Source organism: Bacillus rossius, chromosome 13 (assembly GCF_032445375.1).
Source record: "Bacillus rossius redtenbacheri isolate Brsri chromosome 13, Brsri_v3, whole genome shotgun sequence".
Classification (NCBI taxonomy): domain Eukaryota; kingdom Metazoa; phylum Arthropoda; class Insecta; order Phasmatodea; family Bacillidae; genus Bacillus; species Bacillus rossius.
This window is the reverse complement of record NC_086340.1, coordinates 47,070,835-47,089,905: the sequence shown is the minus strand read 5'-3', so window position 1 is coordinate 47,089,905 and position 19,071 is coordinate 47,070,835. Positions and strand designations below refer to the sequence as shown.

General features: G+C 45.6%; 1 protein-coding gene across 2 annotated transcripts in view; it reads left to right on the top strand.

The window, feature by feature from the left end:
- LOC134538532 (protein peste-like) overlaps positions 1-19,071 on the top strand; it is a 155,158-nt gene that overhangs the window by 44,460 nt on the left and 91,627 nt on the right. For both annotated transcript variants that reach the window (XM_063379936.1, XM_063379937.1), the window contains exon 2: positions 4,631-4,767. In XM_063379936.1, the coding sequence (XP_063236006.1) occupies positions 4,631-4,767 (137 nt within the window). The remainder of the gene's footprint in view (positions 1-4,630; positions 4,768-19,071) is intronic.

Below are 19,071 nucleotides of genomic sequence, written 5' to 3'. Positions count from 1 at the left end.
AACACATGCAGACAGATATTAATATTTAAATCAAAGGGAAAATAGAACCAGTAACATGAATAATTTTTTTTTTGCATACTAGCTGTTGGATTGGTTTATATTCAATGGCTAAACATTCTAATGCGCTCAGAGCCACATTGTGCAATATACCGTGCCTTGTTGCCATTTATCGTCCCTGGTATCAGTTAGAAAAAAAACTTTTTCCAATAAGAAATACAGATATAGGAAATTAAAATAGATGTATTTCGTAGAAATTTTAGATAAAATATTGCTAGACTTTTAGATAGAAATATTGCTAGGCGTTAACATAAATATATATGACAAACAAGAATAAGCTTGGCTTCTGCTTCAAGCACTAAACACATCCAAAAAAAAAATCATTTTTTATATTTTTGACTAGAATAAATTATATAAAGTTTGATTAACTTTTTTTTACAAGTTAAGAAACTATTTCACGTGATGATTCGACGTGGTCTTACACTCCTCGCCGTGCAATGCTACATGGTTTCACAAGAAGCGCTTAACGACAGCCTTGCAAGCTTCCCTCGGCCATAGAGCAATGATGGCCGTAGAATAATAGAGTAATAGAGGATAGAGCGCACAAGCAAAGCAGTTCAACATCAAACTGCATTATTGCCAATAGAACTGTCAACACTGCTAGTCATGTTGGACACAGATGAAGTGTTTGTATAATTATTAACTCGCATATATATATATATTAAATTCATAATTTAGAAAAAAAAATTGTGTTGTATACTTCGTAAAAAAAGGCACGTAACATGTTACAGCCAGTGAGACTGAGTGGAGGTGTGAGTGTGGGTGAGCCCTGCACGTGTGGAGGCGTAAGTGTGGGTGAGCCCAGCATGTGTGGAGGTGTGAGTGTGGGTTAGCCCAGCACGTGTGGAGGCGTGCGTGCGGGTGAGCCCAGCATGTGTGGAGGTGTGAGTGTGGGTGAGCCCTGCACATGTGGAGGTGTGAGTGTGGGTGAGCCCTGCACGTGTGGAGGCGTGAGTGCGGGTGAGCCCAGCATGTGTGGAGGCGTGAGTGCGGGTGAGCCCAGCATGTGTGGAGGTGTGAGTGTGGGTGAGCCCTGCACGTGTGGAGGTGTGAGTGTGGGTGAGCCCTGCACGTGTGGAGGTGTGAGTGTGGGTTAGCCCAGCACGTGTGGAGGCGTGAGTGCGGGTGAGCCCAGCATGTGTGGAGGTGTAAGTGTGTGTGAGCCCTGCACGTGTGGAGGTGTGAGTGTGGGTGAGCCCTGCACGTGTGGAGGTGTGAGTGCGGGTGAGCCCTGCACGTGTGGAGGTGTGAGTGTGGGTTAGCCCTGCACGTGTGGAGGTGTGAGTGTGGGTTAGCCCAGCACGTGTGGAGGCGTAAGTGTGGGTGAGCCCAGCATGTGTGGAGGTGTGAGTGTGGGTGAGCCCAGCACGTGTGGAGGTGTGAGTGTGGGTGAGCCCTGCACGTGTGGAGGCGTGAGTGTGGGTGAGCCCTGCACGTGTGGAGGTGTGAGTGTGGGTGAGCCCTACATGTGTGGAGGCGTAAGTGTGGGTGAGCCCAGCATGTGTGGAGGTGTGAGTGTGGGTGAGCCCTGCACGTGTGGAGGTGTGAGTGTGGGTGAGCCCAGCACGTGTGGAGGCGTGAGTGTGGGTGAGCCCAGCACGTGTGGAGGCGTGAGTGCGGGTGAGCCCAACATGTGTGGAGGTGTGAGTGTGGGTGAGCCCAGCACGTGTGGAGGTGTGAGTGTGGGTGAGCCCTGCACGTGTGGAGGTGTGAGTGCGGGTGAGCCAAGCATGTGTGGAGGTGTGAGTGTGGGTGAGCCCTGCACTTGTGGAGGCGTAAGTGTGGGTGAGCCCTGCACGTGTGGAGGAATGAGTGTGGGTGAGCCCTGCATGTGTGGAGGCGTGAGTGTGGGTGAGCCCTGCACGTGTGGAGGTGTGAGTGTGGGTGAGCCCTGCACGTGTGGAGGTGTGAGTGTGGGTGAGCCCTGCACGTGTGGAGGTGTGAGTGAGGGTGAGCCCAGCACGTGTGGAGGTGAGAGTGTGGGTGAGCCCTGCACATGTGGAGGTGTGAGTGTGGGTGAGCCCTGCACATGTGAAGGTGTGAGTGTGGGTGAGCCCTGCACGTGTGGGGGTGTGAGTGTGGGTGAGCCCTGCACGTGTGGAGGTGTGAGTGCGGGTGAGCCAAGCATGTGTGGAGGTGTGAGTGTGGGTGAGCCCTGCACTTGTGGAGGCGTGAGTGTGGGTGAGCCCTGCACGTGTGGAGGAATGAGTGTGGGTGAGCCCTGCATGTGTGGAGGCGTGAGTGTGGGTGAGCCCTACACGTGTGGAGGTGTGAGTGTGGGTGAGCCCTGCACGTGTGGAGGTGTGAGTGTGGGTGAGCCCTGCACGTGTGGAGGTGTGAGTGAGGGTGAGCCCAGCACGTGTGGAGGTGAGAGTGTGGGTGAGCCCTGCACATGTGGAGGTGTGAGTGTGGGTGAGCCCTGCATGTGTAAAGGTGTGAGTGTGGGTGAGCCCTGCACGTGTGGGGGTGTGAGTGTGGGTGAGCCCTGCACATGTGGAGGTGTGAGTGCGGGTGAGCCAAGCATGTGTGGAGGCGTGAGTGTGGGTGAGCCCAGCATGTGTGGAGGTGTGAGTGTGGGTGAGCCCTGCATGTGTGGAGGTGTGAGTGTGGGTGAGCCCTGCATGTGTGGAGGCGTGAGTGCGGGTGAGCCCAGTTATGTGTGGAGGTGTGAGTGTGGGTGAGCCCTGCACGTGTGGAGGCGTGAGTGTGGGTGAGCCCTGCACGTGTGGAGGTGTGAGTGTGAGTGAGCCCTGCACATGTGGAGGTGTGAGTGTGGGTGAGCCCTGCACGTGTGGAGGTGTGAGTGAGGGTGAGCCCAGCACGTGTGGAGGTGAGAGTGTGGGTGAGCCCTGCACATGTGGAGACGTAAGTGTGGGTGAGCCCAGCACATGTGGAGACGTAAGTGTGGGTGAGCCCAGCATGTGTGGAGGTGTGAGTGTGGGTGAGCCCAGCACGTGTGGAGGTGTGAGAGTGGGTGAGCCCTGCACGTGTGGAGGCGTGAGTGTGGGTGAGCCCTGCACGTGTGGAGGTGTGAGTGTGGGTGAGCCCTGCACGTGTGGAGGTGTGAGTGTGGGTGAGCCCTGCACGTGCGGAGGCGTGAGTGTGGGTGAGCCCTGCACGTGTGGAGGTGTGAGTGAGGTGAGCCCTGCACGTGTGGAGGCGTGAGTGTGGGTGAGCCCTGCACATGTAGAGGTGTGAGTGTGTGTGATCCCTGCACGTGTGGAGGTGTGATTGTGGGTGAGCCCTACGCTTATGGAGGTGTGATTGTGGGTGAGCCCTGCACTTGTGGAGGTGTGAGTGTGGGTGAGCCCTGCACGTGTGGAGGTGTGAGTGTGGGTGAGCCCTGCACGTGTGGAGGTGTGAGTGGGTGAGCCCTGCACGTGTGGAGGTGTGAGTGGGTGAGCCCTGCACGTGTGAAGGTGTGAGTGTGGGTGAGCCCTGCATGTGTGGAGGTGTGAGTGTGGGTGAGCCCTGCATGTGTGGAGGTGTGAGTGCGGGTGAGCCCTGCATGTGTGGAGGTGTATGTGTGGGTGAGCCCTGCGCGTGTGGAGGTGTGAGTGTGGGTGAGCCCTGCGCGTGTGGAGGTGTGAGTGTGGGTGAGCCCTGCACCTGTGGAGGTGTGAGTGTGGGTGAGCCCAGCATGTGTGGAGGTGTGAGTGTGGGTGAGCCCAGCATGTGTGGAGGTGTGAGTGTGGGTGAGTTCTGCGCGTGTGGAGGTGTGAGTGGGTGAGCCCTGCACGTGTGGAGGTGTGAGTGTGGGTGAGCCCTGCACGTGTGGAGGTGTGAGTGTGGGTGAGCCTCGCACGGTTGGAGGTGTGAGTGTGGGTGAGCCCTGCGCGTGTGGAGGTGTGAGTGTGGGTGAGCCCTGCACGTGTGGAGGTGTGAGTGTGGGTGAGCCCAGCACGTGTGGAGGTGTGAGTGTGGGTGAGTTCTGCGCGTGTGGAGGTGTGAGTGGGTGAGCCCTGCACGTGTGGAGGTGTGAGTGTGGGTGAGCCCTGCTCGTGTGGAGGTGTGAGTGCGGGTGAGCCCTGCACGTGTGGAGGTGTGAGTGCGGGTGAGCCCTGCTCGTGTGGAGGTGTGAGTGGGTGAGCCCTGCACGTGTTGAGGTGTGAGTGTGGGTGAGCCCTGCATGTGTGGAGTTGTGAGTGTGGGTGAGCCCCGCTCGGTTGGAGGTGTGAGTGTGGGTGAGCCCTGCGCGTGAGGAGGTGTGATTGTGGGCGAGCCCTGCACGTGTGGAGGTGTGAGTGTGGGTGTGCCCTGCACGCGTGGAGGTGTGAGTGTGGGTGAGCCCTGCACGCGTGGAGGTGTGAGTGTGGGTGAGCCCTGCACGTGTGGAGGTGTGAGTGTGGGTGAGCCCTGCACGCGTGGAGGTGTGAGTTTGGGTGAGCCGTGCACGTGTGGAGGTGTGATTGTTGGTGAGCCTTGCACGTGTGGAGGTGTGAGTGTGGGTGAGCCCTGCACGTGTGGAGGTGTGAGTGTGGGTGAGCCCTGCACGTGTGGAGGTGTGAGTGAGGGTGAGCCCTGCACGTGTGGAGGGTGAGCGCGGCACTGACGGAGCGGTGATTTGTCCCAGGAGGAAGAGTTGACGCCATGTGGTCCAGGAAGACTGTTCGCTCGCTGCTGCTTGTTAGTGTGGGGCTGACCCTGGCGCTGGCTGGCGGCATCTCCAGCTTCTACTGGGCCAACATCTTCGACTACATCCTCACCAAGGTGAGCCCGCTACCTGTCTCGGTCAATGAGGATAACACATGGCGCAACAGGGGTACTGCAGTCCTCGAGGCCAGAGCCGTGAATCCCCCGGTAGAGGTCCCCTTGCAGCGAGGGGCTTTTCGTTCTAAATATGTTTCAAGTTTTTAAGTTTTTTTATAATTTTTAGTCCTATTTTTTCAATATTTCTGTGACCACTGTCCCTGCATTGTTGATATTTTCATCTCCTGGCAACGACTTATGTTTTATTTATTGTCTTTCACTTTAGTATTTTAATTAAGTGTCTCTGTTCCTATCGTAGCAGTTATAGTCCCATATTATTGATCAAATAAATATGAATTTGTAAGCTTTCAAATCATCTTTAGTTCATATTTATTCCATTTGTTAGTAAGATTTGTTCATAAACTTATTTTAAAAACATTTGAGACAGTTTATTTTTCTATTTGAGGCGTGGCAGTAGCGTGCTCTCAGGGAAGGGCGTGTGAGTGCTCAGGGCCGCCACTCTGTGTGCATGATACATAGCACAAGTATTTATAAAACAATTTAGGTGTTGCTCACCTGCGATATGTAACTTAATTGAAGTTAAGACATTAAAACTATCAGACCAAATCTATTAACTTTTTTTTGTGATCGAACATACAGGTAAGAAGGTCTCGGCTGCAGGTTTAGCAAGTAAATATAAGTTATACATATTATATATACACACGTCATATGGTGGTATTTGATTTTCATTTGCGCAGCTGAAACAGTTGATTTTTTTAAATCATAAAAAAGCTATTTAAAATTATATACAAAGCGTCTGCTTAGTGTCTAGTTGAACAAGGTTCTACAATTACTGCAAATCTTGTAGCTGAAGTAACATTATTTAATGGAATTAATGTAGGATTTAACCTTAATGTCCTTTAAATTCTAGTGGCTCCGAGGAATAATGTAATTTTTTTAAGGGCAGATTAGTAATATGCATAGTAGAATATAATAGCCGGTCCGGGCGCAGGCCTCAGGCGGTGGAGCCGAGAGCCGGCTCCGCCATCTTGGATTCTGACGTCACGGCGGCCATCTTGGATGGTTGTGACCTTGACCTTTGACCTTGACCTTGAATTTGATCCTCAAAAATCCTCAAAATCCGCCAAAATTGGGCAAAATTTGCCCAAAATTCCTCAAAAATCGCCAAAATTTCCATTTCTGTGGAAAAAAGTTCCGCCAAAAAATCTCAAAAAATTCCACAAATTAAAAATTTCTCATTTCGAGGGAAAAATTTCCCGTTTCGAGGGAAAAATTCCCGTTTTTAGTCCTTAAAAATCCCAACGGCTAGAAATGTCCTGATAGAGGCTTAAGCATCCTTAACTCAAGCCTCAGTTAAGCCTCTATCAGGATGTGACCTTGACCTTTGACCTTGACCCCGACGGCCATCTTGGATCCACCATCTTGGATGACATCATTTCGTTTTCTCGAACATTCCGGCATTGTGTTATCCGCCATTTTGAATTATGACGTCACCGTTGCAATTTCCGTTACGGCCGCCATCTTTAACTTTTTTATTCATTATCCGATTTTAACGAAATTTTTTTTAAAATTATAAAAAAATTTAAATAATATAAATTTAATAAAATATTTATAAAAAACAAACATTAACGACACTGAGCTCGGAGTCCTCGGTTAGAACCCGACAGAGGCAAAAAAATTAAAAAATGACGACCGATCCTTCCCCTACGGTGGACGCAGGCATACTGACTCCCTCCACTTTTTTTTCAAAGCATAAATATATCGTCAGGTAGTATGACGTCATGTCCGCCATCTTGTCCTCGTCTGCTGGAAGCCATCATCAGTGTATCGTCGGCGAGAGTGCGCTGACGCCATGTTAGTTTAATTCTTACCCGCTAGAGTGCAGTAATCATTTATTATTGCTATGACACCCGACATCTTGTCATTTGGCTGCCATCTTGAAAATCCATAATTATTTAGCTAGAAATTCGGGAAAAATTCCAAAATTCATTAAATAAATTTGTAATCTATATACTGATCGATTAGGTCGACTAACGTCCTTGGTACGATCTAGGACGATGCAAAAAAATTAAATATAACATCAATTTAACATAATAGTAACAGGTTCGAGGAATTAAACACCGCAAGTTCTTTTACAAACATAATATTTATTACATAATTTCTATTCTACTACAGGATCACTTACGAAAGCCAACAATCTTATAATCATTTAGTTCCGCAGCGGTGTGAAATGACTAATTCTTAGCTCCAATCGGTTTATACTAGACAGAGTCCAGCCAGAACCTTTACAGACATAGTCCACCTCTTCTTGACAGAGTTTCTGGATACCGTTTTTAACAGTTTGCTTCACATCGTTAGAACTGTAAATTACTGCAGCAGATGTCTTGAATGCACACTTCTTCACTTCGTCATCGAACGGATATGGCTTTCCATATATACAGTCCAACCACAAGTTATATTTCAAAGGTCCGTTTGTTGCTACATCATCAGTAAGCTGATTGATTATCTTCTTTCTGATATCGTCAAGAAAATTACAAATGTCTTTCGACTCACCGAACGTATTTAGATAATAGTAGTCTTTCAACGTTCCACGAAATGCAGACTGCGACAAGTAGAAGCCATTATCGTTCACTTGTAATGCTACGAACACAGTCTTAGGTTTAGTTCCATGTTCAGACGTCATAACAATCGGTTGCTGAGCATCTGTTTTTTTGGTTGTACGCTTTCGTGTCTCCAATCTAAAGCGAGGAGTCGAAATGTCGGCAGGTAGTTCAGCAGTAGGAGCACAGACTCCACCTTTACATTTTTTCGCATGATGTCGCAAACTGTCAATTCGAGTAAATTATTTAAGGCACTCATCACATCGAAACTTCATGCGAGAAGGATTCTTCGCGCATTTGCTCCGCTCATGTCTTCGTGCATCATGGTAAAATGCGAACGACGTATCACAGTAGCTGCAAGGATACCGTGGTGATGAAGACGATCCTTTCAGACCCGATCCAGATACAGGCGTTGCAACAGTAGTACCATTTCCAGGCATTCTCTTATGCACATCGATGCATCGTTGTTGCGCCGAAACCTTTACTTTCTGCCGCACAGCAGGACCTTTGCATGCCTTCATGTGCGTTTTCATATTATCTTTTCTGGCAAACTGCTTATGACATTTCTCACAAACAAACATTTTACGATATAGGTTCTTGGCACATTCGCTCCTCTCGTGTTGCCGAGCATTGCTGTTGTTTGAGAAAATCTTGTCACAGTAACAGCACCGATGTTCGCTAGTTGTCAAATCAGCATCCATTGAAGTCTCCATCGAGGTCGTATCGTCGATCGTCGTGGTTTCCTGCACATCCAGCTCAGTAGTCATTAAGCTATCTTCTGCTGGTGGTATCACATCTGTTGAAATCTCCTCCAATGTTGACATCGTCGTCGTTGCCAACGGGATCTGCTCCACCATTGTCGTCGCTGTCGTCAAGGTTCCCGTAGACGATGATACAACGTCCATCGAGTACGACGTTAAAGTCGGTAAATATGCCATCGAGTTCTCAAGAACAGGTAATTACGCGACTTATTCACCAGATGAAATAATCTAGGTGATCCTTACACCGTCGACGACAGTAACAAACTGAGCGACCTGCTGTCTAGGACTCGCTTATATACATGCACCGGATGGAATAATACGCAAGTCAAATCAAGAACCACTTACTATAATACCAGAGTCAAAACAACATTAAAAATAGAAGGACCATCAACGAAAAGGCAGCACATTTGGAAGCACCGACAACGAAAAGGCAGCACCGACAACGAAAAGGCAGCACATTTGGAAGCACCGACAACGAAAAGGCAGCACCGACAACGAAAAGGCAGCACCGACAACGAAAAGGCAGCACATTTGGAAGCACCAACAACGAAAAGGCAGCACCGACAACGAAAAGGCAGCACATTTGGAAGCACCGACAACGAAAAGGCAGCAGCGACAACGAAAAGGCAGCACATTTGGAAGCACCGACAACGAAAAGGCAGCACCGACAACGAAAAGGCAGCACCGACAACGAAAAGGCAGCACATTTGGAAGCACCGACAACGAAAAGGCAGCACCGACAACGAAAAGGCAGCACATTTGGAAGCACCGACAAAGAAAAGGCAGCACCGCCAACGAAAAGGAAGCACATTTGGAAGCACCGACAAAGAAAAGGCAGCACCGCCAACGAAAAGGAAGCACATTTGGAAGCACCGACAACGAAAAGGCAGCACCGCCAAAGAAAAGACAGCACATTTGGAAGCACCGACAACGAAAAGGAAGCACCATCAACGAAAAGGCCGCACCGCCAACGAAAAGGAAGCACATTTGGAAGCACCGGCAAAGAAAAGGCAGCACCGCCCACGAAAAGGAAGCACATTTGGAAGCACCGACAAAGAAAAGGCAGCACCGACAACGAAAAGGCAGCACCGACAACGAAAAGGCAGCACATTTGGAAGCACCGACAACGAAAAGGCAGCACCGACAACGAAAAGGCAGCACATTTGGAAGCACCGACAAAGAAAAGGCAGCACCGCCAACGAAAAGGAAGCACATTTGGAAGCACCGACAAAGAAAAGGCAGCACCGCCAACGAAAACGAAGCACATTTGGAAGCACCGACAACGAAAAGGCAGCACCGCCAAAGAAAAGACAGCACATTTGGAAGCACCGACAACGAAAAGGAAGCACCATCAACGAAAAGGAAGCACATTAATTTGTCATTGACTGCAATATTCATTGGTTCCAATATTCATTGGCTCCAATATTCAATGGCTCCAATATTCATTGACTCCAATATTCATTGGCTTCATCAGTCATTGACACCTACAGTCTTTTGGTCCCAAAAGTCTTTTGGCTACAAATATATTAGGCTAGAATTCTTCGAGTCTTGGAGCAAAAGAGAAAATTCTGACGAAAACAGATGCTGTAATTGTAGCCTTGTAGACGAGTAGCTTCGTAGTCAAGTACTCATGCAGACTGGTAGTCCTGTATCCTCGCAGTCACGTAAACCTGTGTACTAGAGGCTTCGTAGCTCTGTAGCCTCGCAGTCTCGTAAACTTGAAGATTCGTAGTCACGTAGTTCTGTAACCATGTGGTCTCATAGTCTCTTAGACTCGAAGAATTCTAGCCTAATATATTTGTAGCCAAAAGACTTTTGGGACCAAAAGACTGTAGGTGTCAATGACTGATGAAGCCAATGAATATTGGAGTCAATGAATATTGGAGCCATTGAATATTGGAGCCAATGAATATTGGAGCCAATGAATATTGGAACCAATGAATATTGCAGTCAATGACAAATTAATGTGCTTCCTTTTCGTTGATGGTGCTTCCTTTTCGTTGTCGGTGCTTCCAAATGTGCTGTCTTTTCTTTGGCGGTGCTGCCTTTTCGTTGTCGGTGCTTCCAAATGTGCTTCGTTTTCGTTGGCGGTGCTGCCTTTTCTTTGTCGGTGCTTCCAAATGTGCTTCCTTTTCGTTGGCGGTGCGGCCTTTTCGTTGATGGTGCTTCCTTTTCGTTGTCGGTGCTTCCAAATGTGCTGTCTTTTCTTTGGCGGTGCTGCCTTTTCGTTGTCGGTGCTTCCAAATGTGCTTCGTTTTCGTTGGCGGTGCTGCCTTTTCTTTGTCGGTGCTTCCAAATGTGCTTCCTTTTCGTTGGCGGTGCTGCCTTTTCTTTGTCGGTGCTTCCAAATGTGCTGCCTTTTCGTTGTCGGTGCTGCCTTTTCTTTGTCGGTGCTTCCAAATGTGCTTCCTTTTCGTGGGCGGTGCTGCCTTTTCTTTGCCGGTGCTTCCAAATGTGCTTCCTTTTCGTTGGCGGTGCGGCCTTTTCGTTGATGGTGCTTCCTTTTCGTTGTCGGTGCTTCCAAATGTGCTGTCTTTTCTTTGGCGGTGCTGCCTTTTCGTTGTCGGTGCTTCCAAATGTGCTTCCTTTTCGTTGGCGGTGCTGCCTTTTCTTTGTCGGTGCTTCCAAATGTGCTTCCTTTTCGTTGGCGGTGCTGCCTTTTCTTTGTCGGTGCTTCCAAATGTGCTGCCTTTTCGTTGTCGGTGCTGCCTTTTCGTTGTCGGTGCTTCCAAATGTGCTGCCTTTTCGTTGTCGGTGCTGCCTTTTCGTTGTCGGTGCTTCCAAATGTGCTGCCTTTTCGTTGTCGCTGCTGCCTTTTCGTTGTCGGTGCTTCCAAATGTGCTGCCTTTTCGTTGTCGGTGCTGCCTTTTCGTTGTTGGTGCTTCCAAATGTGCTGCCTTTTCGTTGTCGGTGCTGCCTTTTCGTTGTCGGTGCTGCCTTTTCGTTGTCGGTGCTTCCAAATGTGCTGCCTTTTCGTTGTCGGTGCTGCCTTTTCGTTGTCGGTGCTTCCAAATGTGCTGCCTTTTCGTTGATGGTCCTTCTATTTTTAATGTTGTTTTGACTCTGGTATTATAGTAAGTGGTTCTTGATTTGACTTGCGTATTATTCCATCCGGTGCATGTATATAAGCGAGTCCTAGACAGCAGGTCGCTCAGTTTGTTACTGTCGTCGACGGTGTAAGGATCACCTAGATTATTTCATCTGGTGAATAAGTCGCGTAATTACCTGTTCTTGAGAACTCGATGGCATATTTACCGACTTTAACGTCGTACTCGATGGACGTTGTATCATCGTCTACGGGAACCTTGACGACAGCGACGACAATGGTGGAGCAGATCCCGTTGGCAACGACGACGATGTCAACATTGGAGGAGATTTCAACAGATGTGATACCACCAGCAGAAGATAGCTTAATGACTACTGAGCTGGATGTGCAGGAAACCACGACGATCGACGATACGACCTCGATGGAGACTTCAATGGATGCTGATTTGACAACTAGCGAACATCGGTGCTGTTACTGTGACAAGATTTTCTCAAACAACAGCAATGCTCGGCAACACGAGAGGAGCGAATGTGCCAAGAACCTATATCGTAAAATGTTTGTTTGTGAGAAATGTCATAAGCAGTTTGCCAGAAAAGATAATATGAAAACGCACATGAAGGCATGCAAAGGTCCTGCTGTGCGGCAGAAAGTAAAGGTTTCGGCGCAACAACGATGCATCGATGTGCATAAGAGAATGCCTGGAAATGGTACTACTGTTGCAACGCCTGTATCTGGATCGGGTCTGAAAGGATCGTCTTCATCACCACGGTATCCTTGCAGCTACTGTGATACGTCGTTCGCATTTTACCATGATGCACGAAGACATGAGCGGAGCAAATGCGCGAAGAATCCTTCTCGCATGAAGTTTCGATGTGATGAGTGCCTTAAATAATTTACTCGAATTGACAGTTTGCGACATCATGCGAAAAAATGTAAAGGTGGAGTCTGTGCTCCTACTGCTGAACTACCTGCCGACATTTCGACTCCTCGCTTTAGATTGGAGACACGAAAGCGTACAACCAAAAAAACAGATGCTCAGCAACCGATTGTTATGACGTCTGAACATGGAACTAAACCTAAGACTGTGTTCGTAGCATTACAAGTGAACGATAATGGCTTCTACTTGTCGCAGTCTGCATTTCGTGGAACGTTGAAAGACTACTATTATCTAAATACGTTCGGTGAGTCGAAAGACATTTGTAATTTTCTTGACGATATCAGACAGAAGATAATCAATCAGCTTACTGATGATGTAGCAACAAACGGACCTTTGAAATATAACTTGTGGTTGGACTGTATATATGGAAAGCCATATCCGTTCGATGACGAAGTGAAGAAGTGTGCATTCAAGACATCTGCTGCAGTAATTTACAGTTCTAACGATGTGAAGCAAACTGTTAAAAACGGTATCCAGAAACTCTGTCAAGAAGAGGTGGACTATGTCTGTAAAGGTTCTGGCTGGACTCTGTCTAGTATAAACCGATTGGAGCTAAGAATTAGTCATTTCACACCGCTGCGGAACTAAATGATTATAAGATTGTTGGCTTTCGTAAGTGATCCTGTAGTAGAATAGAAATTATGTAATAAATATTATGTTTGTAAAAGAACTTGCGGTGTTTAATTCCTCGAACCTGTTACTATTATGTTAAATTGATGTTATATTTAATTTTTTTGCATCGTCCTAGATCGTACCAAGGACGTTAGTCGACCTAATCGATCAGTATATAGATTACAAATTTATTTAATGAATTTTGGAATTTTTCCCGAATTTCTAGCTAAATAATTATGGATTTTCAAGATGGCAGCCAAATGACAAGATGTCGGGTGTCATAGCAATAATAAATGATTACTGCACTCTAGCGGGTAAGAATTAAACTAACATGGCGTCAGCGCACTCTCGCCGACGATACACTGATGATGGCTTCCAGCAGACGAGGACAAGATGGCGGACATGACGTCATACTACCTGACGATATATTTATGCTTTGAAAAAAAAGTGGAGGGAGTCAGTATGCCTGCGTCCACCGTAGGGGAAGGATCGGTCGTCATTTTTTAATTTTTTTGCCTCTGTCGGGTTCTAACCGAGGACTCCGAGCTCAGTGTCGTTAATGTTTGTTTTTTATAAATATTTTATTAAATTTATATTATTTAAATTTTTTTATAATTTTAAAAAAAATTTCGTTAAAATCGGATAATGAATAAAAAAGTTAAAGATGGCGGCCGTAACGGAAATTGCAACGGTGACGTCATAATTCAAAATGGCGGATAACACAATGCCGGAATGTTCGAGAAAACGAAATGATGTCATCCAAGATGGTGGATCCAAGATGGCCGTCGGGGTCAAGGTCAAAGGTCAAGGTCACATCCTGATAGAGGCTTAACTGAGGCTTGAGTTAAGGATGCTTAAGCCTCTATCAGGACATTTCTAGCCGTTGGGATTTTTAAGGACTAAAAACGGGAATTTTTCCCTCGAAACGGGAAATTTTTCCCTCGAAATGAGAAATTTTTAATTTGTGGAATTTTTTGAGATTTTTTGGCGGAACTTTTTTCCACAGAAATGGAAATTTTGGCGATTTTTGAGGAATTTTGGGCAAATTTTGCCCAATTTTGGCGGATTTTGAGGATTTTTGAGGATCAAATTCAAGGTCAAGGTCAAAGGTCAAGGTCACAACCATCCAAGATGGCCGCCGTGACGTCAGAATCCAAGATGGCGGAGCCGGCTCTCGGCTCCACCGCCTGAGGCCTGCGCCCGGACCGGCTATTGTATTCTACTATGCATGTCAGATGAAATATCGCCTAGTTGTGCATAATTTTTCCCGCCGTTTTCGCGAAAAGCTTAGATTAAATTTTAAAAAAATTAATCGACGCCTGGCAGGTGTGCAACCCTCACAACATTGGTTTGGAAACAACTGCCTAAAATCAGGAGCACTTATTGTTAATTCATAATTCGAAGAAAACATTGAACTAATAATTACTATACAACAGCTTCAGGCGTTACTTAAAGCATATGAACGTGCATTTGATTAACAAACCATACATTTTTTCATCACACACCACAAGAGAAAATAGTAGTCGCACTTAAATTTGTGAGGAAAGATTTTGTTATAAAAAAATAACATTTAAATTAAAGCATGTTTTAACTTAAGTTTCCCAATCCACAAACTCTAGCACGCGGAATTTTGCGTTTGCGCTTTAAATATGGACGTCTTTAACTGCTAGCACTTGCATCAACACAAACACAACTTCTCAGTGCCTGTCAACGTTATGATACACGTATATTTATTCGGGCGGTAAATTCAACATCATGTTTCCAGCGGCTGTGGTTTGAGGCGTTGTGACTTCCGGAATTGGAATGCATTTATCATACTTTACATGCTTAATACTTGTGCACATACATATACACACATATCTATGTATGTCTGTATATATATACACGTATGTGATTGAAGAAATACGAAATGCGACAAACTGAAACCAACTACGAACAACTATATGAAGGAAAGAGTTTCAACGCCACTAAAAATACGGCCCTTTACAAACATGTGCTGTGTGTCACAAGTCGTTTACTTCTTTGTAATCCACGCTGTGCCACCTACGTCACGTAGAACTGTTTTATTGGCGAGGATCGAAGCTTTTCCAACAGAAAACAGAACACCGTTACTAAAAACATTTTTAATTACAGAACTGGTTCGTTATGAGCCACGGCTGTAAATATACCGGTCTGATGGCTCACGTTTAACAAACCACGTGATCAAAAGCATGGTACAGATAACCTTCCCAGACATGATGGTACTTCCCGAATGAGTAGATCTCCTACACATGCAAGGCTATTATTCTTTAAACAAAAACTGTTTTGGCTTCTCAAACTCCAACATGGTATGTTTCCTGAACGCTTCGACAGTTTGTCTCCACGGGAGGCGGACAGCAGCACACACTAGGGTCACCTGCTCGGGTGCTGGGTGTGTTCGCCATCTTGCATTGTGACGTCACGGCCGCCACATGGGGTGATCTTTCAATTCAATTCAATTCAATTCAATTCAAGAGATTCATTGACACATAAGGTACATTTTACAATGGTTTGAGATATTACAGAATTGACAGCCCAGCACATGGTGCTCTATTGCCAAAATGTACACTTGGTTACATATAGTTTAATGAGATGGATAAAAACAGGAACGATAGCAAATCATAAAAGGAAAATTTAAAAAAATCTTTCCCAATGGATGTTTGACCTTCACCTTCAAAAATGACTCAAAATTTTCCAAAATGTCTTAAAAATTTCCATTTTTCAAGGGAAAATTTACAGTTTAGAGGAAAAATTCCATTTTGGGTAAACATTTCCCGTTCTGTTCCCCAAGAACGTCGGGGGCTTAGTTATGTCCCAAAAGTGGCACAAATTTCCCCCCTCCCCTTATTGGCCCCTGATACAAGCTGGCGCGAGTTTGGAGGGGCGGGTCTCGCGTCACTGGACTCGAACCAGTCGAGGTCGTGCAAGACACATGCTCCAGCAGGCTTCATATGTAGCTGGGCTACATGTGTAGCCACTGCTCCAAACGGCTTCATTTGTAGTCAGGTTACATATGTACCCGTTTGCTCCAAATGACTAGTTTCACAAGTTTTTCAAGTTACACAAGTTGTTTTCTGTAGTATATAGCCCGCGCTTCTTAGTTGATTAAGTATAGTCCATGTTTCTTTGGTGAGGAATAAATTTTCTACTTTTGGTGAACATAGGGAAGTCTTAACCTGTCGACCAAATTTTTGGTTTGTTTATAGTGAATTAGATCTGTTCTGCTGTACTACAATCGTAGTTATACGTTTTCTATGATTATTTTAAAATCTCTTGATTGTTCATCAAAATCATCACCCCAGTGTTACCATAATCCCTTGAGCCCTATCGTTTCCGTTTTTTTTTATCTCGACGTTCTACCTTTTTTGGTGTCAAAGTCTCATCCCTGTCCTCGATATTGTCAACTTCAGGTTCTTATACATTGTCCTCGAGTCACAAAGACGACTAGAAGTTGTGGGTGAATTGCACTCAAGCACGATGTTGTACTTGAGCGGACCATCCTCTTCAATTTCCTCTACGAGTTGGCTTATTAGTTTAACCTTGATAGAGTCCAAGTATGTACTTTAGTCCTTGGTATAACTGGTTTTATTTTCTACCGCAAAAGTCTTCAAGTCGGCCCAGAACCCCACTTCTGCAATGATGAAGCCGTGGATGTTGGCCAAAACCCGCCTTTGTCACCAGCTTTGTTCGGCTGGTGCTTGGCTTAGGTGTAACTGCAGGCTTAAGCGCGGCCATTCTCTGCTTCTTAAAATTCGTGACAATGATTTTTTTCTTCTTTTGTATTTCTCACTTCTTCTGCTAGCTTTGAATTCCATGTTGCGTACGAGGCGGTGCAATTGTAGCGCTACAATCGCTCAATGACTCATCACTACATAGCTTAATAGAAATGTGTTTTAATCGCTAGTTTAGTTGCACAGGTTCATGAAAGCAGCACCGAGGACAGGCACATAGCGGAACAGGGGCGCATCAGCCAGTAAATCGCCTGCGGACCTCGAGGCCAGAGCCGTGAATCCCCCGGTGAAGTCCCCTTGCAGCGGGGGGCAGTTTGTTCGAAATATGTTTCAAGTTTTTGACGTGATAACGTCTTATAAATCGATGAACGTCAGCTGCACGCACGAAAAAGCATGACTCATTGTCACGTTCCGCCTGAGCCGAGCGTGCAAGCGAGAGCGCGGAACAAGCGATAGAGAGGCACGATCGGCTTGTGACGCATCTATCTCTCTTCCACTCCATCGGCCGATGCGTCCGAGTAGAAGAGAGACAGCGGCAGCACACAACCTACACGTGAACTGTTTTGTCAACTGTTTATAAAGTGAAGTGAAAAGTTAATGTGGTTTCCATTGTTTAATACAACAACAATTGCGGCAAAAAAAGGTAATTAATTCTTGCATTTTAAGAATTTGATTAGCGATATAATCTCATATATTTGTTCTTTGATTATTAAAAAAAAAGTAGCATCGGTCGGCGAGTGCAGTAATGATAGGTTATGTTACAATTATGACTAAAAAATTATAATCTCATTTAAACTATCGTAAGTCAACTGCTTTTATTTAGTATTCAATGGAAAATATTGTAATTTTCAATTAACTACGTCTTTGTATTATACAAAATAATGATAATTTAGTGATAATAATTCAATTAAATACATAATAGTATGCAATTTTTCATCAATGTTTTCTTATGACGTTATCACGTAAACTTATCGTCCGTAAACCGACTTTACAGACAACCCCCCTTTTTATTATTTTTTTTTATAATTTTTCAGCAATATTTTTCATTAATTCTGTGGCAACTGTCACTGCATTGTTGAAAGTTTCATCTCCTGGCAACGACTATTGTATTATTTATGCTCTTTCACTTTAGTATTTTAATTAAGTCTCTCTGTTCCTATCGTACCGGTTATAGTCCCATATTATTGGTTAGATAGATGAGAATTTGAAAGCTTTTAAAAACTCTTGAGTCTGGGAAGTCTTCGTTAGTTCAAATTTCTTCCGTTTATGTTAGATATTTTTCATACATTTTATTTTAAAAAATTCGAGACAGTTAATTTTTCTATTTGAGGCGTGGCAGTGGCGTGTTCTCAAGGAGGGGCGTGTGTGAGCACAGGGCCGCCACACTTTGTGCATGTTACATGGCACAAGTGTTTATAAAACTATTTAGGTGTTGCTCACCTGCGATACATAATTGAAGTTATGGCATTAAAACTATCAGACAAAGTCTATTGACTATACGTGATTGAACATACAGGTAAGAATCTAGACGCGAAAGGCACAACTGCAACTGGCTCGGTGAGAGAATCCAGCCCATGTCCTGCTGCTCAGTTATGGGCTACAGAGTCTCACAGTTCAGCAGTGCTGTCAGTCTCTGTCTCGCAGCAGTCGAGTATCTGCGTCTCGCGTCTGGCTCGTGGCTGGTAACAGAGACACAAGTTCCATGGACGATATTACATACCAGGTATTTTCCCCGTCGATAGCCGAGCCCCGGCACACGAGCTGTTGTCCAGAGCAGCACATGCGACCCGCCAGCCCCTAGCTGATCGGAGCAGGACATACGAGCCCTAGGACTCGAGCTGTTGTTACGTAAGGCTGGTATCGGCGTGGCCGGCTCCACTTATCACCACACTTACAGCCGAGTATACTTATATTCGTGATGCGAGCGGAGCGGAGTTTATCCAACCACACATATTCGTATTTTCCTTGGGAATGACAATGAAGTCTGGCTGACTTCAATTTTTTAATTATAAATATATTTTATTAGAATACAATATGTGCTTAGTACTCTAATCTCTCTAGTAACATGCGCTAGTACTGCACTGTACAAATAATATGCATGTTATCAACAATTATTTAAATTACGATATTTTACGGACGGTCAACATTTATTGTACTCTAAAGTTAAATGCATTTTTGTTATGTTTTGCGTAGAGTGTGACCTCTTAGGGGCCAGTGTGACCACCAGTCACACTCCGCGCCGTAGAGCGACTCTTCTCGCACTGGCAGGCAGTCTTCCGCTGCAGCTTACGAGTTGAGTTGTAAGTTCTCGTATTGGAGCTTGCGTTTTTGTGCGATAGAGCACACAATAGTCATATTTTATTTTTTAATTCGATGATCTTTTTTCCTTTCAGATCAGTTTAAAAAAAAAATTAAAATATTTGGGTAGATTTCTTGGGAAATAAACAAATTACGACTAAGTAAGAAAAAACCTTTTGGCCGTATAAACACGCTTTTCGTGGTTTCCAGACCAAACGGGAACTCGATGACAAAATAAGCAGGAACAGGATGTCAGAATAAACAAACACAATGTCACAATAAATAGGAACACGATGTTTCA